Here is a 24,736-nt window from a genome sequence, read left to right as displayed (position 1 = left end):
TGTGAGTAATAATCTTTGCCATACTGCATGAGATTCAGGATCCCTTAGCTGGAATGCCTTAAAATTTCTGGGATTTGAAAAGTTACCTCTGATGCAGGTAAGATGGGTGACTGAAGAGTGCCAGTGCACCTTGTCAGGGGGCGAGCTGTCAGCACTGTATGCCAGTGTTTCTTAACCCTGGGTCTCCAATGTATGCAAATCTATCTCAAGCATATTCATTATGGATATTCTGAAAGCCCAACTGGTTGGGTGTGCCTCCAGGAGAGAGTTGGGAAACACTGCTCTATGCCACGGTTCTAGTGGCAGGAGATTTCCGGAGCTCCTACATGGCCACTGGACTGTGAGTGCATCATCCAAGGGGGGCACTGTCTCCTGTGACTGACCCCCCATTTCCAGAGTGCCTGGGGCAGTGCTTGGGCCAGCAATGGACCTGCCCTGAGGTGCTTATGAATCTGAACTTTAAACTGGCATAGTTCCACCCAGAAAGGGTGCCCTTACCATGTAATATTATATTGCTACTGCAAGCATGGATTGATATACAGTTACCGTGGAGTTCCCAGAGGACCGGACTTTGTAAATATTTTTCCTGAAAATCAAACAGACCAGTTGGAACCACAAGAGGTGGTCACCTGAAATTCTTCTCAGTCCCAGTTAGAAAAAAGAGTCACTCCATTCAGTGAGAGGTTTGGTCAGCTTTTTCAATAAATGTTTTACTCCAGGTCAACTGAGGGCCAAGCCACGAGGACTCTTGAGCCTTGTATTATTGTAGAAAGTTTATCTGTGCCCTGACCTGGACCAGACGGAACTGTGAGTTTGCCTTTTTAATCTGCTAAATAACTATTAAATCCAAAGCCCTATATTGACCCTGAGGAGAAGGGACCTATAACTGGTCTTTAAACCTGCAAGAGTAAGTCAGGATGTGTTTGTGTTTCCCCTTAAAACAAATACCAAGAGAAAGCAGTGCTGTGGGATCCTGGACTGGAGTGGTTTGCTTCAGCTGGCTCCGATAATCTGATAGCTCTGAATTTCCCATTGTTCAGGCCGGTCCAGTCTGGAGATGCTGAAGCCTAGCGAGGGTAGGGTAGGGTAGCTGCTACTACCATGGGGACCGCTACCAACAAAAACGTAATGCTGAAGATGCACCTTGAAGGATGCAATCTTAAGGCCGATCAGAGTTTCCCTAAAAGCCACCCGGATATGCCATCTGGGAAGGGAGGTTATAAGATGGAAAGAGAAAAAGATGTAGCCCAGCAACTCTCAGGCTCTTTCCATAGGGGAAGAGCATCTGCTCTGGGGCCCTACTGATGCTTCAAGGTTCCACATGTGAATCAAGACATGGACAAGTCTCTGTCTTCCCCAAATCTTTCTTTACTGTTATGTTAGTTCAATACAAATGATGTTACAGTGGATACAAAATGATATGAAACCAACCATCCTTAAGTATGCGGGAAAAACAAAACTTGCAGGTGAGGGATGCAGAATGAAATCCTTTTAGACTTTCTCTTACTTCATTTCTAGAAACAGACCCAGTTAGCGAACAATAATGCCTGAGTTTGTACCAGTACCTTCCTCTTTCCACTTCCTTTCCAATTAATGCTGTTGCAACTTGAACTCCTGAGATTCTTTTTGTCACTTTGCCAATTAAACTCCTCTGTGAGCTTTCAGCTTTTCCAGCTTCCCCTTGCAGAGGACGTTACGAGACTCCCATTGCACGCTCCTGAGAAGTTGCTCTGAAGGCACTGGCAGCTTCTCAGCCACAGCACCCAGGGAACCTCTTTCACTCTGTGGAAACTCTTACAGCCCTTTGCTGCTGTCGACTTTCAGAGAGAGAGTTTCTAACTTTCTTGACTTGTCCGTTTCTAGAGCGCAAGCAAAATGGATGCCCCCGTGCTTCCATCTGTGCCCCAGAAGAAAGCCTCGCATCCCCTAAGGGACTCTACTCTCCTGGATTAGGCCATTGTGACCCTTTTGCAGAGAGATGCATCACATAGGACCATGCCATCTCTTACCTCACTCCACAAGATACATTCCCTTTTTCGTACATACAAGGGGTCCTTACAAGACAACAAAAATTGAATTGTTTTGCATTGATCACATTGAGACACTTTCGGGGTGCTTGTACTAAAGGCCTTCTCCCATCCAGTGTCCATGGGAAATATCCTTAGTACAGGACTTTCCAAAGATGTCCTTTTAATCCTACAGCTGTAGACTGTACTGTAAAAACAATATCTACCTTTCTTTCAAAAAATGCGTATAGAGGTGCTGCTATTTATTAGCTGCATATATATCTGAACAATTAAGTGCCAATATGTTTTAATCATTGAGCTGGAAGCAAAAGAAAGCTGCTGGGCTAGAGATAAAAAAAAGATTGGAATACCACACTAGGGAGGGCACAATCTGAGGCATCAGTGGAATAATACCAAACTAGAGAGTGCCTAGTCTGCAGGATTCTCACCTGAATATTTTACTATGGAATACCTAATCTGCAGCGTTCCCTTTGGAATATATTATGTTTGAAGGCGCACGTGAATTCTCAGGGCTTGAATGCCTTCTTTGTAGCACTAAACCTTTTTTTGAGGTTTGTTGCCCCAGTACGGTGGCCAGCATTCCGGCATCGGGAAGGGCAATCTCTCATATCGGTTAAAGACTTGGGAAATTCTTCTCGCCAAGTCCTGCAGAGAAAAATCCATCCTGCCCAATGCACTTCACTGGACTGTTTTATAGCCCCAACACACGTGCCCCAAAACCTTCCTCAAAACATTAACCACCCAAGGGCCCTATGTACCAAGCCACGGCTTCCCAAGCCTGTCCTGTTGACCCCACAGCTGGCCAGGATTTCAGGAGACCACAATGGACAGGCAGAGATAAGTTTACTTCCCTCAGGATCTGTCTTCCACACTCCCCTGCCCCTGGATTTTAATGACTTATTCGTTTTTGTAACTGTTTCCAAAAGGTTCTTGTTATGTCCCACCTCCTCTCCCCCCTCGAAACATTTTCTGTGGGCATTCATGCAAGTAACATGCATGTGGAGTTATTAAAATACTAGAAATAGCTGACTGGAAGTTGTAATGTTGGAAAACCTTACGCTAATAACATGAATTGTGTGTGCTACAGAGCAATCTGCTTACAGCTGACAGTGAAGCAAAGTGGATGGCATGCAGAGCTGAGAATGCAGAAATCCCTGTTTTATTCTCCTATTGCTGCCACTTTCACTGTGACCTTGAATAAGTCACTTAACCTCTCCGGGCTCAAACCCATGCTGTTAAGTTCTTTGAGGAAAGGGGATTGAGATCATATACATTATCTTGCACAGTGCGGTGTAAGCTGATCAAACAATAGAAATAATCATCGTTGTAAATATTATTATGCATGACTTGGGTTGTAATTACTGAAAAGCAGAATGAAGAGGTGAGGATAACAATGCAGTAAGCCGGTTACTTGTTAAAATTGCTTGTTACCCACTCCCTCCAAAGTTTGGGTACATAAAAACATGCATAAAATAGAAGTAAGCAATAACATAGTTTCCAGACAAACAATAACCTATAAATGCTGCTTTAAATAACAAAACATTATATTTAGGGCTGCATTAGCTACATTGCAGAGCTGGATATTGATGAAAAAAGAGCAAAGTGCGTTGGCATTGCTGGAAAGGCTGCTTTCTATAAAAATGTTTTTAAGGCTTTTTTTAAAAAATTCTTTAAGATCTTTTAAGCTGCACAGGGGGAGGAGGAAGAGAATTCCATAAAACCGGCCCAGCTATGGAGAAAGCCCTCTTGGGTGTCATAGAAAGTCGCGCAGTACGAGGGGATGGAATTCTGGTAGGAACGTAAAGTCTAAGGGTTGAATAATCCAAGGAGAAGTGATATTGTTAAGGAGATTGTGTGTATTATGACAGCCAACTTCTATTATATTTACCACTGTACTGGCAGTTAATGGAGCGACAGTAATTGGGAGGGGGAGGAGATGTGTTAATGAATGCTAGGACCAGTAAGCATAAGTGCGGCGGCATTTTGAATTATTTGCAGGGGCCTAACTGTGTTCTGTGAAAGGCCTACATATAGCGAATTGCAGTGGTCGAGAGCTGAGAGAACTATTGACTTCTGAAATCAATAGGATTGAGGAGGGGTTTAAGATGACGGAGGAGCTTTGGTTTGACAAAGGAGGTTCTGTACTACTGCTTTGATTTGTGGCTGCACGGACAAGGAAGGGTCAGAGAGAGATGACACCTAGACTTCATACTTTCTGAGCTATGTGCAATACGTGATTATCAAAGGGGAATTTAATAAACCGGACAACCTAAACTTATTACTTCAGTTTTCTTTTTGGATTTAGTGATAGCTTATTGTGACAGAGCCAGCTTTTAATAATGGATCAGTTCAGGCACATGGGGCGCATGGATATTTATGGACAAACCATGGCTGTAGCGGCACTTGCACCTGTAGCAGCCCAGGCACTATCTTTACTCTTGTACTCTGGGCAACTGCATTCTGAAGCTGCACTCCTACTGTGCCCACAATAATTTTCTGAATTAATGAGTCTCCTGCCTTCGCGTTTTCATTTCTGTTTTATTCAGAGGTTGTTTATGGCCTTTGCTCTTCAACAATAATTAACTCTGCTGGTTCTGCTGCTGAGTCTTCCAGGGATGGACAAAGACACGGGTCATAAACTCAGAGCGAAAGTGAGAGTCCTTGAAAACAAGTCCCAGAGGAGACTTAAATCGCAGAATGGGGAAAGTTTACCACTTTCTCGCAGATCCCTCTGGTGTTGTAACTTTAATCTTTCTATTCAAGGACTCATCATGCTGCTCTTTGTCTGGAGTAGCTTAGTGGTTAGAGCAGTGGGCTATAAACCAGGAGACCAGGGTTCAAATCTCCTTGTGACCTTGGGCATGTCACTTTGCCCTCTGTTACCCCAGATACAAACTTAGGGCTTGATTTACTAAGGCTTTTCTCCCATTCTGTTTCCATGGGAAACATGCTTAGTAAATGAGGTCCTTAGATTGTGATCCCTCTGGTACCTCCAGTACCTGAATATCATCCACTGGGAAAAGCAGAATATAAAAATTCTAAATAAATATGCCTGTGGTTGGGGCAGCTGATTTGGAGGAATGGTCCATGTATTTTGGTTATAATTTGACAATTTTACTAAACTTAACTGGGTCCTCATGAAATGTTGCTGCAGTCATGGAGAAACATATTCAGTTGCTGTGTGGCTCGGCTAGTTAGCTGGATAAACTTATCTGGCTAACTCAGTTCATATATTCAGCAGCACAGCTGAATATACAGCTATTTTAAAGTTAGCCGGATAAGAATAACCAGCTTAATTTAGGACAGGTCTACGGGACGAGTTCTCGGGCTAAATGCCTTTAAATATGAACCTCCCTGTTTTTTGTTTTTTTAAATTCACATCTGAATGCATTCTTTGGGCCCACAAACAATAGAAAACTCTAGATTAGCAGTTAAGAGTCCTAGGAAACAACGAACGTACCATGAGGACATGGAGTTCAGTTGGCAACACTAAAATGACCATTTTAATTTTTTCAGTCTGTTGCATGAGGCTTTATAAAGTGTCTCTCATTCCCACCACATGTTCCAAATAACCTGCAAGATACATTTTCAAAGTTGCCTGTCACGTGTTCGGTGAAGGATGGTGCTGAAGGCTGAGGATTCCAATATCCAGGAGCATCTTAAAGCTATAGCAAAGAGCACCGTTGCAGATTATCTTTGATATCAGGGGCAATGTTCAGATTGTCTGCTTTGGTGCAAAATCCACATTGTGCTTTTAACCCACAGACTTTGTGCCGTATACATAGACCTACTCTGCACATCGTCCTTAAGATTTCGTCGGCTTTAACACGCGCAGGTAGGCGGTTTTCAAACATGCTTGCCTGAAGAGCATTCCCATTTTACCACTTAGACTGGGCAAGCTGGTGGACTATCTCGAGGTCATCCAGACCCTTATGGTTCTTTAGCGTGCACTCCCCCCAGTTGACCCAGACCCCTCGCCCTGTTGCATTAGGCCTAAAAGTGATTTCTACAGACTTACACATCATTAGCAGTAAATATATACATCTAGCAAGCCACTGCCCGCTGCAGCTGCCAGGGTTAAAATACGGTTTTATGCGCATAACTATTGGCCCCGCCCAGAATGCCTATGCCCCGCCCAGTGTCTCTCCTCTTTTCCAACCCCTTTTTTTAATTACTCAAGCACGCGCATATATGTGTGCATAATTAGCGGCTTTTAAAATATGCGTCACTCATGCACAGCCCATATACTCGTGTACATGGGCCTTTTAGCATGAGCAACGCTTTTAAAATTTGCCCCTATATGTGTATGATGTCAAACTGTCTTACTGCTTCTATCTGGATGGTACAACATGGACCTGTCATTCCTGTGGATTCTTTAACCAATCATAATGCTGGCAACCTACTGACTATCCACTGTGCAGCCCTTGCACCCAACACAAGTTTACATATAAACAGCCTTACACAGGGGGACTTTTTTTGCATGTCCTCATGTCACATAGGATGCCAGCACAAGAAAGTGCAAAAAGCTTGCAAATCAGTTTGCATGCACAAATGTGCAAAAGTGCTCGTTTCTGCCCAAGGATTTGCCCCGTGAATTCTCAAAGGAAATGACAGAGTCCACAGAAAAGGTCAAATACTTACCTATCCCACAGTGTGGAACTTGTACTCACGTCTTAAATTTACCACTTTTAGGTGCAAGTTTCACAGGGCTTTTTGTTAAAGTGTTCGCTTGAGTTGGAATCTCTTACCGAGGCGGAAGTATAGAAGCAGAATCAATGACGGATTTAAGTTCTGTCACCCCCTAGGCACTGTTGGTGCTGTTATCCTCTTTTCCTCCTTCTCCACCTCCCCAGACAAGAGACAACAGAGCAGAACATCTAAGGCACAGCATCTGATGAAGTGACTCTGTCCTGGAAAGCTCATTGCTTTCATAAATAGTTAGTTTATAGATGCCACCCGACTTCTGTCACTTTTATAAGTAGGATTGTTGCTATTTGAGCGCTGACAGTTATTGCTGTTCTGATATGGGAGGTTTACTATATTGTAATTATAATTCAATTTATTCGTGGCTTTCTGATGTCCAAACGCACACCCAACACGTATTACATGGGTTGAGGCTCCACGTTGTCTTTGTTGAGGAATTTTCCAATTGTCATCACGGCAATACATGTAGATATCACTATACATATTGTTGTAAGTGATATGAATGCATAATTTGAATTGCTTTTTTTCCCCCCAGATTTTTATATAAAACCTCAATCCAGTCAAGAAGTGTAGTCATATCATCCAGAATCAGGGTATTCTATTCTAGCCCAAATTGTTCCATCTACAGCTGGACAGAGAGGTGCAGCCTTCCATATGTCTCTGTAGCCTTAAGTACTTTTTTTGGGGGGGGGGGGGCAATTTTCGGTAGCCTGCCGAAATGTCTAGGGGACTTTTGTATCCATGGACTTTGTAGGCAATTTTCAAAGTCCCCTTGTCCTTTGCACTTGCTATTTGAGTGGGCGGCTGGGTTGGTACAACTGAAGATTGAATGCGCACCTGCTGTTCTCTCCCTAAACCCCCCTCCCAGGAATGACTTTTTCAAGCAGTTAAAAGCGTGCACAGTATTCGGTGCTTGAAGCCATCCCGAGGAGGCCAATTTTCAGGCAGGATATTTTACCCAGGCAAATGACTTAGCAAGTGTTTATATTATAGCCTTCTTTCTAGCTTTCCCTCCACGGAGTGTATTTTGAGTTTGTTAAATAAGCCTGTCCAGAGAGGGTTCGTAATGCGGGACCCTAGTTTGTACCACTTTGTCCTCCAGAACTGGTGAGAGTAAACAGCTTGCTTAAGGTCATGCCCTGATATAGGGGGGCTGTTTTCATCACAAGAACATCCTTCCCTCCCTCCTACAGCTGCTCAGAGCGGCTTGAGTGCAGTAACGCGTGCAAACACATTTTATTTGGGGGATTTATCACGTTTTACAATTACACAGTATATGAACAGTACAAGCGGGCCCTGGAGAGAGAAGTTTGTTGCTGGCAGAGCCCCATGGAAGAGGAGGGAGTGAAACACTGGCTGCCCGACTGAACGGCCTCCTGCTGTATCAAACAGGAACACCAGGGACTTATTTATTAAACAGACACATTTTTTGGCTCTTGACCTGTGAGAAAGTGGAACCCTCTTCATTCTCATTATTGCCTATAATGGTGATATTTTGAAATTAATGGGATTATTTCCTCCATCTCTTTTTTTTTTTCTCCTGAGAACTGCTCTGTATGTTACTGGATTAAGAGAAAAGTGTTGCAAAAGTGGAGGTGTATAAAGAGACACAAGCTTCTTGTTTATAGTTTACATCCCAAGCCAATAATGTATTTGAAGAGCCTCGGCCCGTGTATGGAGGTATCGATTCCAGAGCCCTAGCAGGAGGTGCTGGTGGGCAGACCAATGGTCTATCAAGCCCCACAGCTGGTCTCTGGCAGTGGCTTATTCGTGTCACTTGAAAGTACCCAGCAGATCCCGGGAGGTTGATCCATTCCATGTTGCTTACTCCCAGAATTAAAAGGCAGTGAAACCTCAAGGTTAGGATTGGCAAAGTTGTGTGTTGGGCTCAATACTAGAAGTTACAATTGAGATACACTGACAGAACTGGGTCTCAGTAGATAAATAAACAGGGGTGCTGAGGGTCAGGAATGAGGTGCATTGGCAGAGCTGGGTGTGGGTCTCAATAGATAAACAGGAGTGCTGCAGTCAGGAAGAGGTGCATTGGCAGAGGCTGGGTGTGGCTCTCAATAGATAAACAGGGGTGCTGCAGATCAGGAATGAGGTGCATTGGCAGAGCTGGGTGTGGGTCTCAATAGATAAACAAGAGTGCTGCAGATCAGGAATGAGGTACATTGGCAGAGCTGGGTGTGGCTCTCAATAGATAAACAGGAGTGCTGCAGATCAGGAATGAGGTGCATTGGCAGAGGCTGGGTGGTAGGTCTCAGTACTAAAATCACAGGCGGCACTGCAGGTCAGGAATGCGTTCTTTTGGCAGAGCTGTGTGTAGGTCTCAATAGTGGAATAACGGGGTTGCAAGGGTTACAGGTCAGGGCTGAGGTTCTTTGGCAAGAGCTATGAACGGATGCTCAGTATTGCAGAGAGCTCATTAGGGTGTCTGCTGGAAGCTCTCTTACACGGCACCTGCTAGCATTTTGCCATTCTCTCACTTCTATAAGCGTCAATGCTCTCAAAAACAACAAGTAAAGCGTGAAATAAAACCAGCTTTGCTGATGTGGGTGCAAGTAACTGCAGGCAAGTGAGAGGTCAGTTGGGGCTGTGATATCTTTCCCGTCCTTGAGCTGGGGCAAGACCTGGCTTGGCCCTTTCTCTCTGGGCTTGCTCTCTTATACAGATAACGCTAAGGAAGATAATTATTTTCAAGGCCATGCAGACTCATTTCCAAGGAGATAACACAGTAAAGCGCAACAGTGCATTCCCAATATTTCTTTATAGTCAAGCAACAAAACGCCGGCCACAAACTACAAATGATTGCAGTCAAAAAAAGGACTTCCTTAGCTCAGTGAACACAGTCAGCCCAGAGCTAAGCAGACCGAGGGGAGAGGGAGGCATTATGGCAGTCTTTAGGGTATTAAAGGGATTGAGAATACTTGTTCCGGTGAGTCTGTGATGGCTGTGCTTGAAAGGGAGATGTAAGATTGGAGGAAAGGAAGATGAGAAAGCTCTATTTTTCACAGGGGGTGTTAAGTCTGTTGGACTGCGTGCGTAACGATAGCCGAGCACCACTGTTGTACACAGTCTGGGGCACCGGTGAGTCCGTGCTTCAGAATTTATGGACATGGCCTAGTACCCTCTGTCTTGATAATACATAAAACAACGTTCTATTCGTTTGTGGGCTCCAAGTCCCTGCCTACCTTTGATAAGACTGGGAACCACAGTAGGGGAGGCTACCTGGAGGGGGCTCTGGAGAGAGTGGTTATAGAAGCTCCATGCCAGCGAGAATAGGCTGATCCAGTCCTGCCTCGCACCCATGCCATGCATGGAACTGTAGTTGTGAGTTCCCTAAGAGAAACAGGACCCAATCTCCATGCATGCAATAGAATAACAGCAGGAGCCACCCAGCTTGTCGCCCCTCGCAGGGCCGGATTTAGGCACAGGCAACAAAGGCACAAGCCTGGGTCCCCAAATTCTGATGGTGCCCAAAAATGAGGACTCGCCCACCTCTTCTGTGACTTATGAGATTAAATGCCACCCCCCCTCCCCCCTCAGTCCTCTGCTTATGGGCACCACAATCTTAAATCTGACCCTGCCCTCTTGACTTGGCGCTATATATGATGGATCATCCTAGTTATTGGAGAACTTACACATGCAAAGGGAAAACCAAGCAACTCTACAAATGCAAGACATGATTGTTCTTTTTAAATGTACTTTATTTTTTGCCAGAGCAGTGTAACGTTGCCAGTGACTGGAGATGTGTTTATTTTTCTCTTGTTCTGTGAGACCTGTGCGTAATCTGTTTGCAATGCATCATAACTCGTGAACTGTGTCCCTGCTTTTCCTGTTTGCTGTAAACCATAGCTCCTCACCTTGCCCGTGGCTAGCTGGCAGTGTTGTTGGGGGGGGGAGGGAAAGAGCTAATTCAGAAAGAGGTGAATGGCGGATGATGGATTGGTCCGTGGATTTGCAGTTCGTGGGTGCTGTTCAGAGCTCAAAGTAAGAAAAACGTATCAATCTGCGGTCCAGCCCTTGAATAACAGCAACAGATTTATGTGGGACGAGCCATTTACAAATGGTACATCAAAAGTTAGAGACGAAGCCAAAGTTAATGTTTCAGGGACATGAACTGTCCGACCAGAACTGGGAGGTCTTCCATGTTCTGCCCTGAGAGGAAAATCCGAGTTAATGTTTTAGCCTCGCATTTTTGCAAAGGGAAGAGGTTTAGAACGGCCTGGATCTCAGCGATTCAGAGTCTTCCCAGAGTGAGAATGCTGCACCGGAAGATTGCTAAAAGAAGAGAAGCTCATCGGCCACAGAAAACCGGTGCCCCCCACCCCCCCCCTTTCGGTTTTTTCACCTGCTTAATACCTGCCTGTAGAAACAGACAGTCCCAGTCTGCCGAGCCCGTGAATCCCAACCTCCACGTCACCAAAGCAGCAGGTGATGCTTTAACGTTAGTAATGGCAGAAAATGCTTCTTCACTCCCTTAAAGTTTCCCTTATTTGAAGCCCTTGAATAAATCAGCAGTTACTGCTACAGTTCTTCTCCATTTATTTTGATGGAGACTGATATTATTTTTCATCATTTTACATTCAGGTGCTGTAAGTTGTTCCCTCGTCTCCAGAGAGCTCACAATCTATCAATACCATCCGTGCGCTCAGGCTCGTTCACAGGTTAACCCACGGTTGGACGTGCATTTTGGACATGCGCCCATAACCCCTTTATGCAAAAAAGGGGGATTAGGGTGTCCAAAATGCGCGTCCAAACCAGCGCATGGCTAATAGTGCTCACCGCATGTAAATTCCATGTTGATGAGGCTATTAGCTAGCACCCCCTTATATAAAAAATAAATGTGTGCCTGCCTACCCTCATAAATTAATGCCAGCCCTGGACCTGGTGTTGGTCTTGAGGAGCCCCAAACATTTACAGAAAAGCTGAAAATACTGCTTTTCTGTGGTTCCTCTGACTTAACATCGTGGTAATATTAAGTCAGAGGAATCACAAAAAGCAGCAACATGAAATAAAACAAAAAATGTCTTGCCGGCGGTCAGGTTAGGACAAGGACACTCTGAATTTATGAGCATCCGTTTTCCTAACCTGCGCTCAGCCACTTCTCCTAGCCGCCCGATGCTGTGGACACACTAGAGATGCACAATTTATCCTTAGTGTGTCCTTTTTAGCACAGTGGTTCATTTGTCTATCGCATGGAGCGCCCAGGAGAGGTGATTGTGCGTGCATTAAAAAAAAGTGCTTCCAGCTTGGATATATATTTTAAGGCTGTTGGTAGTACATGGCCATGTAAGTTTATTCCTGAGGCAATAGAGGGTGAGCTTACCTAATGATGAGTAGCAGTGGGGTTGGAACCTTGGCTTCCCTGATGTATATCCTGCTGCTCTAACCACTCAGGGTATGCCTCCACTAGCCATCAGGCTCTTCCTGCAGAACACAGAATTACCAAGGGCAGTGTGCTGCCAGCTTTTACGTGCATCATTGAAAAATTATAAATTAATTATATTTATATCTAATAGTTTAAACACCAGTGTCACTTGTACTAAAATACATTACACAGAGTGAATTTTCAAAGGGGCTCTTGTGAAGATTTGATGACCCTCGGAGGGAGGAAACTCACCCAAAGATATTTGTGCAATGTTCTCTCAACCTAGCTTGATGGACTCTCTACCTGGGTAACATCAAGCTAGGTTAAGACAACACTGCACAAATCTCATCTTTGGGTGAGTTTCCTCACTCCGAGGGTCATCAAATCTTCACAAGAGAGCACTGTTCTGTTCATACGTCTCACTTTGAATGTCAAAGTGGCCCCTAACCCCTACACTAATACCTAAACCTCACTTCGAGTTACTAGGTAGGTCTCCCATAGAGATATAAATACCTATCTAGTGTGGGTACATTATGGCTAGTCTCTCTCTCTTTCTCTATGGTTCCCCCTGGTTGTATGTAGGACATGCCACACTTATCTCAAAGTGCAAAAGAGTTATTATAATTTACAGTAACTTAGCTCTTCACATATGGGTAGATTTTAAAATCCTGCCAGATTTACACACACTGGCATGCCTATTTTGCATAGGCCACCAGCACGCACATGCAGTATTTAGTGCATTTTGATAAATCCAGGCCTTTGCTGTCTCATTGCACCATTTTTGCTGTTTTCTCTTCTTTCATCTTATCTGTCTTCACCTGACTCCTTTTACTGATTCTCATCTTCAATTTACCTTTTCTTGTGCTTTGCCTCCTTTTCCATCTCTCCGTCTCTTGCTTTTCTTTTGCTTTTCTCTCTCTTTTAGCTTCCTCTCTCAGCACCTGCTTACCATCTCTAATTTTATCCTTCCATCTTCCCCTCACCTGCCACTTCATCTCCTTTTCACAATTATCTCGCTCTCTTCCTTTCACTTTTTCACCCACCCCCTTCTCCCATCCTAGTAAAGTTTCTTTTTAGAGAATGGCAGGCCAACATTTCCACCAGGACCTGAACCCTAACCCCTCTTCTAATAAAGAAACCATAAGAGAAAGATGAGCTGGAGTATCAATACAATTATGTTTCTAGCAAACAGGATTGGACTAAATCATGAAGACAAGATAGATCAAGTTGGTAGCACTGCTGTTGCAGCTGATCTTATTCAGTGATGTCTATATTATATATGTGGATGGATACTGCATCTGCCTATTATCTAATACCCTGTATGCCCAGGAAATTATTACATTTTCTCTATGTTGTCCAGGTTGTGTAATGAATGTTTATTTTTTTAATCGATGTCTTCTTGCATCCCCAACTTGCTCATGGCCCCCATTGCTTCAGAAATCCTGGCTCTAAACTCTTGTTTCCTTTTGGTAGGAATGGAGTGAGAAACTGGCCCAGCTAGCACACGAGAGAGCAGCCAGCTGTCTTCTGGACAGTTCTTCCCATGGTCAGCAGCCGGCCGGGACCCAGACTCAGCACGTTGGCTGGAACATCCACGTCCTCCCTGACAGATCCATGTCTTTTGCAGACGTCGTAGATCTCTGGTTCAGAGAAGGACAGCAGTATAACTACCACCTGGCCCAGTGCTCAGAAAATACGACCTGCAGTCACTACACGCAGGTATGGATGAGAGAGAACAGCCTTACAGAGAAGGATATCTTGTAGCGTTATAGAAATGATAAGTAGTAATAAGATGCGTCCCCGACAGAAAAGGAAAAACAAAGAATGCAATACAGAGCAGTAAGTACAAAGGATGGATCTCCTACGGAGAAGGAAGTATAGATGAGGAACCCCATACAGGGGAGGAATACTCCACGGGAATCTATGTGCACTACAGGTTTGTATTTCTATGAGGAATGAGCAGGACCTAGTAAGCCAGTCGTGTACAGAGTGCTATACAATATATATATTCACATACTGGTACAAGGAGCCCCTGTATAAAAGAATTTACAATTTCAGGAGCCAATGCAATCAGACGCACGTTTTCCTGATGTGCACTCAGCAACATCCCTGTGTGCTCCGATACAACATGTAAATGAGAAGCAGTGTAAAAAAGGACACACTACAGGAGAATGACTGTGGGAAGAGGGGAAGTGGATTCAGACAGAAACCAACGAGGGTCCTGACTTTTACAGTAGAATTAATGCAAAGGAGAGCCATACATAGGAGCCGCACTGTTAACCTGCAGTCAGATGCGGGTAGAACAGGTACTAATCAATCCCCTGATGCAATAAGGGGATTAGCGCATATTCAACGCGCGTCCAACGCAGAGGGAATCTAAGAGCGCTCATCACATGCAAATGCATGTGATATGAGGCTATTAGGCATTCACTCCCGATGAAAAAAAAAAAAAAATGTGCGTCTTGGACGCACATTTAACTGTCATCTATTAACGCCTGCCTGGAGCAGGCGTTAATAGCTGTGCGCATCAAAAGAAAGAACAGAAAAGCAGAAAAAACTGCTTTTCTGTACTGTCTCCTACTTAATATCACAAGTTTTATACAGGGGCTCTTTGTATCGTTGTGATATTAAATAGGATGAAAAATAAAACAAACAAAAGTAAAAAAAAAAAAAATTTGACAGTCGGACCCATCACGAAAACCGACGCCGATAAACCCGACGTCAGTTTTCGTGACTGCCATCCACCTGTAAGGAAAACCGATGCCGAGTCTATCAGCGTCGGGTTTCGTGGCTGTCCACTGGCAAGGAAAACCGACGTCGATAAATTCGGCGTCGATTTTCGTGACCGGCGTATGGCAGTCACGAAAACAGATTGGGTTTGCTTTAGCAAGGAGGCGCCAGGTTCGCTGGATGACCCTAGCGCGTCCTTGCTAACGCGACCCCCTCATTTAAAAATTGCATGGCGCCCCCTTGGGGGTGCCTGGGGTGCATAAAGAGAGCAGGGGCTTTCTGTTCAGCGCCCATTTTTTACGCGACTTTATTGCATCGGCCCCATAGAGAGACTGAAGGAACTAAAAATATATTCTCTAGAAGAAAGACAAAAAAAGGGAAATATAATACAAAAATTCAAAGAGCTAGCAGGCTTCTGTAAGGTACCAGATGGCATCCTGTTTCCTTGAATGCAAAGCTCAGGGAGATGGGGTAATTATATGGAGCTGAAATGAGAGAGGCTCGAAAGGCATGGGAGAAAATGATTTTTCATTGAGAGGGTGGATGACATCTGAAACAGGCTTCGCCTACAAATAACAGGAGCGAGAACGGTGGCAGAATTCAAGCATGCATGGGATAGCCACAAAAGCAGGAAGGGGGGAGAAGACCACAGATTGAGTAAGACCTGTGATAGCACAGAAGGCTGGCACAAAGACTGGATAGACCGAGTGTTCCTTTTCTGTCAAAATCATCTAGGTTTCTATGATCATTACCTGTTTCTGACCTTACTTGGTTGCAATTAATCTCCAATAGTTTACGGATCATTTGCAGTCTGGCTTTAAAAAATGTTTTTGAACGGACACCATACTAGTGAATGACTTGAATTTGAATCTAGATAGAGGACATGTTTCCTCGTTGATTTTTCTAGACCTATCATTGGCATTGACACTCTTGATTATGCTATTTTATTTACTCATGTATCTGTGTTAGGAGTGAGAGGATCAGCGCTGCAATGGTTAAGTTATTTTTTTTTTTTAAGAAGACAGCAATAAAATTCTTTTTCTGGATAAAGCTTTATTTGGTTACCACAGAGATCTATTTTAGCAGCCTTGCTTTTCAGTATATGCATGTTGTCATTAAGCCAGGTGGTTAGGGGCTTTGCTCTTCGGTATCTCTTCTATGCTGATGACATACAGCTTTACTTGCCTGTCCAGATCCAGAAGAGGCAATATTAAAGCTGAATGCCTATTTAGCAAAACTGATGAGTTGTCAGAAAATAAACAAGCTGAAATGTAATCCTTCAAAACCAGAGGTTTAACAGGTAGGCCGGGATTTGTCAATAGGCACAAAGGCCTGTGCCTAGAGCAGCAAAGATCTGGGGGCAGCAGTTTCAGTTGTGCTGAATCTCACTCAGCAGAGAGCACCCCTCTGATTCCTGATCCAGCCCCTCCTCTCCCAGGAAGTATGCAAGGAACAGAAGGGGAGTGGGTGACCCTGGAGCAGACAAAGCAGAGCAAAGAAAAGCTACTCTGCTCCCTAATCCAGCCCTTCCCCTTCTGTCATTCAGGATGGGGGAGAAGAAGGCATGAGTCTAGCACAGTCAGCGCAAAGGGGAATCATTTTGGGGAGATTAGGAGGGGCTATTAGGAGATCATTAGAGGGTAAAGAGAGAGACGCTGGGGAATCAGAGGGAATCAGCTGGGCATAGTAGGTTTGTGTGTGAGAAAGAGAAGAGAATGGTACCACCAGGGGGTGTGTATGTGTGTGTGTGCTATATCGGATGGGAGTTTAGAGAGGGGATGCAAGGGGGAGCAGGACCAGAGGACCTCTTCCTTCCCTCCCCTCCCCTCCCCCTCTCTTGATTCCATCCCCAGTTCCTGGAATTTCCTTCCTCCATCTTTTCCTACTCCCTCAATCCCAGAAAATCCTTCCCTTTCCCCCATCCCATATCTCTGAAATTCCCATTTTTTTTTATCCTCCCCCTCTCCCTCTCCCTCTCCAATCTTCTCTCCACCTTTCTCTCCCCTCTCCCTCCCCCTTCCCAGTCCTCTCTCTCCCTCTCCTTCCCCATTCCCGGTTCTCCTCCCTTCTTCACCCTGTCCCCTTCTCCTCTCCCCAGTCCCAAGATCTCCTCCCTGTACTGATACTTGAGATTTCTTTTCCTTTCCCACTAAAAAGAAAATGAATTATACAAGCAAAGTTGGAAAACTACTTTATTTTTATAATGCAAAATAAAAGATGGAAAATGTTTATCAATGTCCTTAAGAATTTTCAAATTTTGCCACTGATTCTACCCTTGAGTTGTCACAGGAAACTATGAGGCGGTGCCTTAGAATCTATACTCATTTTTGTCCAACCTTATTGAGGGGGCAGGGGGAGTGACAGCACAGCAGTGCCTAGGGAAGACTCACTAAAGAGTAGGAAATCACCTGGACTGGATGGTATACATCCCAGAAAGCTGAAAGAACTGAAAAATGAAATTGCAGATAGTTTATAAACTATCATTAAAATCAGCTACAGTACCTGAAGATTGAAAGGTGGCCAGTGTAATGCTGGTTTTTAAATAAGGTTCTGGGGTGATCCAGAAAACTACAGACCGGTGAGTCTGATGTCAGAATCAGGAACAATGGATTGAAACTATAGATAGACATTTAATGGGACAAAGCCAAGGGAAATTAGTTGTTTTCTTTTTCAAAAAGTACAAAGGCTAGGGGACATTCAATGAAGTTACTAGGTGATACATTTAAGTCAAGTAGGAGAAAATATGTTTTTATTCAACACATAAATAAACTCCAGAATTCGTTTCTGGAAGATGTGATGAAAAAGGTTTGGACAGGTTCCTGGAAGAAAAATCTATAAACCATTGTTTATTAAATCCACTGCTTATCCCTATCGACCTTTTGGGATCCTGCCAGGTACTTGTGACCTGGATTGTTGGAAACAGGATGCTGGGCTTGATGGACATTTGGTCTGACCCAGCATAGCAAATCTTATGTTAAATCCTAAATCCATCACTGTTTAGGACTTTAAGGCTCACATTAACCTTTGGAGTGTTTTTAGCCCCCAGGTTTGCAGCCTGGAGTTATTTTAGATTTCATTTTATCCATGGAAGCTCAAGTTGCATCAGTGACAAAAGCAGCCTTTTTTGATCTCTATAGAGTCAAGCATCTGCCCTCTTTCTTTGCTAAAGCTGCCTTTATCTTAGTTATCCATGCTTATGTCGTGGCTCACCTGGATTACTGCAGGGTTTTACACACTGATCTTCCTCAAAGGATGATGCGTGTATTACAATTAGTACAGAATGCAGCAGCTCGATTATTAAGCAGTAGAAGACGTTTTGACAAGATCACTTCTATTCTACTAGATTTGGATTGCCTCCCCATTAAATGTCAGATAGAATCTTTAATTCCAACCCTTAAGTTTTAAATCCTTAAATGACATAGGACCATGATACATTCAAAACCATTTGAAACCCTAGATCCCAACTTGTTGCTTGCTTTCAGCCAAAAAGGCTTTCCTTATAATACCCACCTTATCAATGTTTAGACTGTTACGAGCATGGGCTAGCTATGGCCTTGTCAGATGTTGGTCCAAACTTATGGAATTTGATGACCAGAAAGGACTATTTAACCTTGCAAAAAATGATTAAACCTGATTCTTTCAAAAAGCTTTAAGCCAAGGTCCAAAATTGGATGTTCTACACCTTATGCTCAGTTCATTGAGCCAGGTAAGGATTTGTGCATGTTTAATTATATGCTCTTGTAGATCTGCAGTTTTATTAATTGTTTGATCATTTTCATAATTTATTCTTTTAACGTTTGATTAGTATATTCTAACATTGTGATTTTGTATGTAATGTTAATTTTTAATTCACAGCTCATTTCGCAGATGAGCATTATTAAACTCACTTTGAGTATTTTTAATGGAAAAGTGAGTAAGAAGTACAGTTGATGATGATGACCTGCTTCTTCCTTCTCTGACATTTACGTTATTCCCCAACAACTGAATTCTCAGTTCCGACCCTTTCATGGGCTTGACTCTGCAGCTGCCTTCTGAAACCCTTTTGTAGATTCAGGCCCTGTTCTGAGCTTATCTGCCTATACTGTAGATTCTGTCGGCTACCAATGCCCCAGTCATAACACGTAACAGTTTGTACCAGCCACAAATGCTATGCCAAAATGTACCCTGCTGGCTTCTTAGATATGATGAAGGATCTGGTAGCTGCTATCCATAATATGCAAGGCCAGCTAAGCCATTTGTAAAGGCAGATGAACATGCTATAAGTCTCTGCACTGGCAGTTTAGTGTGCCACACTAAAGACATCTTGTCTTCAGCTCTGCCACACCAGAGCTGAAACAAAGCAGTCCAATGCCAGATCACTTTGAACAATTCATGACTGCAGTGCCTCAAGTTCTTGGGGAACCTGACAAGGCACAACTCATGGAAATCAGCTTACTGAATTTGAAGCAAGGAAACAAAAATGACAAACAGGCCAGTGGCACTTTATAGACTGAGTTATTGAGACCTGAGCTTCTGAGGACAAGAGTCTACTTCATCAGATGCATACAACTGGGATGTGCTATTGGAAGACATTTTTTTACTTTCTCACTCTGAATTAAATTCTGCAGCTAGAGTACATCCCTACTGACGATGAACAAGGGAATGTTAATGAGGAGGATCACCAGATGCCTGGTTCTAATTTGAACATATCATTGTCTGAAGTGGCTTCAGTGGAAGAGTTGTCTGAAAATGAGCCTAAAGTGCAGTCAGAAGAACCAAGAGGAGTAGACAGCCTTCCGTATGGATGAATGATTGCTCATCAATTGCAGTCAAATGGTTGAAACAAATAGTTCAAATCTAGTAGTTCTGCTGATACACAGTCTTCCGATCACAACAGAAAAACCTCAACAGGGCTATCTAAGAAATGCAACCAGGATGTTCCAGTTTAGAGAGGGAGAATGTAACACTCACCGGCTTCATTAGCATCAGTGAGTTCCCCTTTAAGAGGAATTAGCAGCGAGGGGCAATAGCAACTGCTCAGTGTGCAGTTATAGTCATATTGAGGAGCATTGTACATACAAACTGCACTTGGAGACTACTCCATAGTCAACCAAGGTGGTGGGGTTTGCCTTCAGTCCTACTGAGATCCTAAAAGGAAAGGCGGCAGACTCAAGAGCAGAGGCTTGACTATCTGAAGGTCACTGACAGAAAGGAGGGTTACAGGATTTGCATTTTAAATACGTTCATTCCCGAGGGAGGCAGCAGAAGTGTCAGCTCACAAGAGAGCTAATAGAGGAGGAGAAGGAGTGTTCCAGGAATCAAACCTCTGAGGGAAAGTTGAGAAAGCTATAAATAACAAACCCAGGACTTTGGGAGGGGAATGGATATTTGGGAAGTTGTGTGAACTCTGATAAACAACCACAGAGATAATTGTACATTTTTTTGTACTTTATATAGGAAATATCCTGTTTTTAAATGCTACAACAACCAAAAATAGAAAAGCAAACATTTTTATGAAAATAATCACATCTATGATACATCCACAAAAATAGCAATATATTAAATAATTAAGTCAAAAAATGTTTTAAAAAAAACAAAACAGTGTTCTCCCTGGCTTACATACGTAGTGGTGAATTTTCAGAACGTTTCACATGTAAAAATTAGCACATAAGGGGGCGAGTAGGCTCTGCTTGCATATTCCATATTTCATAAAAGTGCAAAATGCTCGCCCTAGTATCACATTCGTGCATACATATATGCACGTAAAGAAGGGGCAGCCTAGGAGCATTCTGGAGCAGCACCAAGACTTATGCGTACAAGTTGCTATTTTAAAAGACACACACTCATATAGATTTGCCAACTTACTCACATAATTTTACACCTGCTAAGTAGCTAGAGTTATCAATATTAAACACAAGGTCTGTATTCAAAAGTATTTAGCTGGATAACTCAAATGTTAACTGACTAAGGGGAGGAGTCGGGGCAGCACCGGGGCAGGCACGGCAAAGACATCGCTGACAGTGAAAAGGTAAGGCCCCTTATCGCCGCCAGTAACCCATCCAATAGCACCATTTGTCACAGTGGCGCTATTGGTTTGCGAAATCCAGCAGCGATAACGCCGCAGTAGTGCGATCGCTGCCGGCTTTCGCAGGCTCGCTCTCCGCTTCGCCCCCCCCGGTACCGCGTGATGATTCACTAAGGCCTGCGATTTTAGAAAATCCAGGCCTAAATGAAGATTTGGGCACTTATCTGCCAGCTAGAATCTAGCAGGATAAGTTTCGATGCACTATTTTTACCCCTTATATAGTAAGGGGTAATAGCGCGTCGAAAACGTGCAACCAACCCCCCCGAAACTAATAGCGCCCACAACATGCAAATGCATGTTGTGGGCGCTATTAGTCATTCCCGCGCGATACAGAAAGTAAAATGTGCAGCCAAGCTGCACATTTTACTTTCAGAAATTAACGCCTGCCCAAAGGCATTAATTTTGGCCAGCACCGGGAAAGTGTACAGAAAAGCAGAAAAAACTGCTTTTCTGTACACCCTCCGACTTAATATCATAGCGATATTAAGTCGGAAGCCCCAAAATAAAAAAAAATAAAAAAAATAAATTTTAAATCTGCCCTCGGCCTGTGGGTTGGAAAACGGACACTCGATTTAGCCGGCGTCTGTTTTCTGAACCCATGGCTGTCACCGTGTTCGAGAACCGACGCCAGTAAAATTGAGTGTCGGCTGTCAAAACCCACTGACAGCCGCTGCTTCTATCAAAAAGGAGGCGCTAGGGAAGCGCTAGTGTCCCTAGCGCCTCCTTTTACTGCGGGCCCTCATTTGCATGCGGGCCGATACTGAATCGTGCGCCCAGGACACTGGCCTGTGCGTGTGTCGGGAGAGTGGGCGCTCGCTGGCTCTCCCGCACTTCTTTCTGTATCAGCCCGAAAGACAGCAAGGCCTGATCCACCTTCCTGTTATGATGTTTTACCCCTGTATTTATGGGAGACAATATCCAATTCTATGCATGTGCAGTTCCGATAGACTAGGTTTTCAGGATGTGACGGGAAATGATTGGCTGTCAGTACTGTATAAAACTCACAGAGGTATGCAGCAATTCTCATATCAAAGGCAGACAGCGCGAAAAGTGGCAACTTCACCTTTATGAGTTACCCGAGAAACTAAAATTGCACTTTGCATACATTTATCAAAAATATATTTCAAAATGATTTTGTCTTAATTTTATCATTCCCTTTATGCTAATTCTGTAAATGTTTTTCTTTTTCTTTTTTTTTTTTTTTGCGGAAACATTTCTTCATAAATCCTATGGTGACATTTTTATGACAAGGTGAAAAATAGAGATATCTCTCACAGTTTTTCACGAATGCATTTGTTGGAAATACCTGTGTTGTGCAGATCCCTTATAAGACAAATGTACTGTAATTACTTGCAGTGCAGGGTCCTAGAAGGGTCCATGAGAAAACTGGAATCCAGGTGGTTTGCAAAATTTTTAAAAATACCAACAGAAAAGATGCTGTAGTGCAGGAGCTCTTGAGACATCTGGACCTGCATTGGTCTCGAAAGTTTCTGCGTTGTGTCTTTTTTCGTTGGTCCAATAAAAAGACGCTTTTATTTAGATCTTCTCAAGTGCCTCTGATATCTCAGGGTGGTGAACATACTTTTACTTCCCTCCTGTTTTTCGTTTGATTACAATGAGTGCAGGCTAGGAGACACCAGCGAGTGTAACTCAGAGACTTTGTATGTGGGTGTCTGATTTCTATCTCTCTCTTTCCCTCTCTTCCAGCTGGTCTGGGCCACATCCAGCAGGCTGGGCTGTGAGAAGCAGACCTGCACTGATGGCCGGGAGAAGAAAGAGCTGTTTGTCTGTGCCTATTTCCCTGGGTAAGGTGTCTCAGCTTTAAGGAAGAGGGCATCTTTGTCCTGTTTGCTCTCTGTTCTGTTGGTCATTGCCAGACAGTGAAAGGAGGGAGGTATTTGCGTGTTGTTATGGTGATCTAATATGCATACTCCAATTTGATATCCCCTCTTTTTTAATAAACAATCCTTTCCTCTTCCCTCAGGACATCAGTGGGTTTTTCCAAACAACAGGGCAGCCTCTGTGAACCAGCTGCTGCTGGCAAAAAAGGTTTTCTGTTATTCGTGCTCATCATATGACTCACTCTCCAAATATACTTAGTGTGCTATGCATATGATCCGATTTCAAGCTGGTCTGAGGGAGGGGAAAGTTAGGATTACCAAATGACTCCAGGTCATCGGAGACAGGCTGAGCCAGTCTTGTTTTTGCCCATTTGCATGCATGGACTTGTAGTTCTGATTTTCTTAGGGAAAACAGTGGAAAATCAGAACTACAAATCCATGCATGCAATGAGGGAAAACTAGGACTGGCTCAAACTGTCTTTGATGATCTGGAGCGAATTAGTAACCTTAGGAAAGTGCCCATACTATCACATGACAAAGTAAAAAGTCAGGGAGGTCATACTCTCAGTAAATTTCACAACTAGAAGTACATTAGATTTCATTTTGCTCTGAACCGAGTTTTTAGAAGCAAGAGTGATGTCACAGATACAGATAAATGAGGTTCCTTGGTCAGATCATCACTTGATATCATTTTGTTTCTGTCCATTAGTAAATGCTTTACCAACTGCTAAAACCGACTTTGTATGTCAGATTCGTGGCCATGTTGATGTAGAAGTTTTCTCTGGAATGGGAGAAATGGTGAAGTACATTGATCCGGAGTTTGGTAGAAGAATTGGAAGAGTCTTTAACTAGGGTTTTAAGTGAACTGATTAAGGAAATGGCGCCCCTAAAGATGGTCAGACGTGATGTAAAAAGACATTGAGTTCCCTGGTTTGCATCTACATTGCTGAAGCTGAAAAGGCAGCTTAGAGGAGCTAAAGTAGCTGGAGGAATCTAAAAAAAACTGTGGAAAATTCTAAACTCTAGGGCTGCATTTACGGAGCATAAGAGAGGTTATTTTACTCTGTAATTACAGCTTTTCCTAAACTGACCATGAGGACTCTTTGCAATAGCTACGAAATTAACAGAGCCGCATGAGAATTATAGAGACGAGAAAATTACTTGTATGGAAATGGTCCGTTTCTGGGTAAGTAAAGTGGAACGTATTGTATCTTCCACTAATCTGCCAGTATCCACTAATGCTGCAACAGTGTTTGCTCTATAAGGTATAGATGAGGTGCAACCTGAGACAGTTTATGAGCCTGTGGCATCAACAGAGGTAGAGCAGTAACAAAAGATGTCCACTAGATCCTTGTCCATTTTGGATATTGGCCACTCTGAAAGAGAGGTTTTCAGATCCTCTAGTGGGATTGGTCAACACCTCGTTAGATGATGGTTGCTTTCCGGATTGCTTTAAAAAGGCCATCATCCGTCCGATATTAAAAGAGCCCGTGGATGCCTCATGTAGGGCTGACCTGTCTAACTATCGCCCCATCTCAGGGTTAGCTTTGATGGGAAAAATTATTGAAAAGAAAATGTTGAACCAATTAGTGACTTACCTGTTGAGAACAAAGTGGTACATCCACGTCAAAGTGGCTTTCGCTGTAATCATAGCACAGAGACAGTTCTTACTTCAGACTGGGATTTTGTTCTCCATCAACTAGATGGAAATAGGCAAGTTATAGCAATATTTTTGGATGTGTCAGCAGCGTTTGACTTTGTTTCGCATATCATTTTATTATCACGTTTGGCAGAAATTGGGATCGGAAGGAAAGTAGGTAGCTGGTTTACTTCCTTTTTAAAAGATCATTTATTTCAACTCAGGAAGGATCAAGATTGGACGCCATTGCAATGGGGTGTTCCCCAAGGGTCTTGTTTATCAGCTATGCCTTTTAATATTTACCTTCTCCCACTGTGTCTATTATTGCAAAATATGGACATCATATTCCACTTATTT

At 43.4% G+C, this 24,736-nt stretch overlaps 2 protein-coding genes across 2 annotated transcripts in view; one reads left to right on the top strand and one right to left on the bottom strand.

The window, feature by feature from the left end:
* Positions 1-22,695, bottom strand: part of LOC115095349 (fibulin-7-like) — a 158,593-nt gene extending 135,898 nt beyond the window's left edge. The window contains exon 1 of the mRNA XM_029608892.1: positions 22,206-22,695. The gene's annotated coding sequence lies outside the window, so the exon portion shown is untranslated. The remainder of the gene's footprint in view (positions 1-22,205) is intronic.
* The window catches only part of LOC115095348 (C-type lectin domain family 18 member A-like), an 80,850-nt gene that overhangs the window by 12,497 nt on the left and 43,617 nt on the right, over positions 1-24,736 (top strand). Inside the window, 2 exon segments of the mRNA XM_029608889.1 lie at positions 13,579-13,824; positions 22,607-22,704. Of these exon segments, the coding sequence (XP_029464749.1) occupies positions 13,579-13,824; positions 22,607-22,704 (344 nt within the window).

The sequence above is a fragment of the Rhinatrema bivittatum genome, chromosome 7 (genome assembly GCF_901001135.1).
Source record: "Rhinatrema bivittatum chromosome 7, aRhiBiv1.1, whole genome shotgun sequence".
NCBI classification, from domain to species: domain Eukaryota; kingdom Metazoa; phylum Chordata; class Amphibia; order Gymnophiona; family Rhinatrematidae; genus Rhinatrema; species Rhinatrema bivittatum.
Note: the sequence above shows the minus strand (reverse complement) of the source record. Positions and strands in the feature narration are given on the sequence as shown.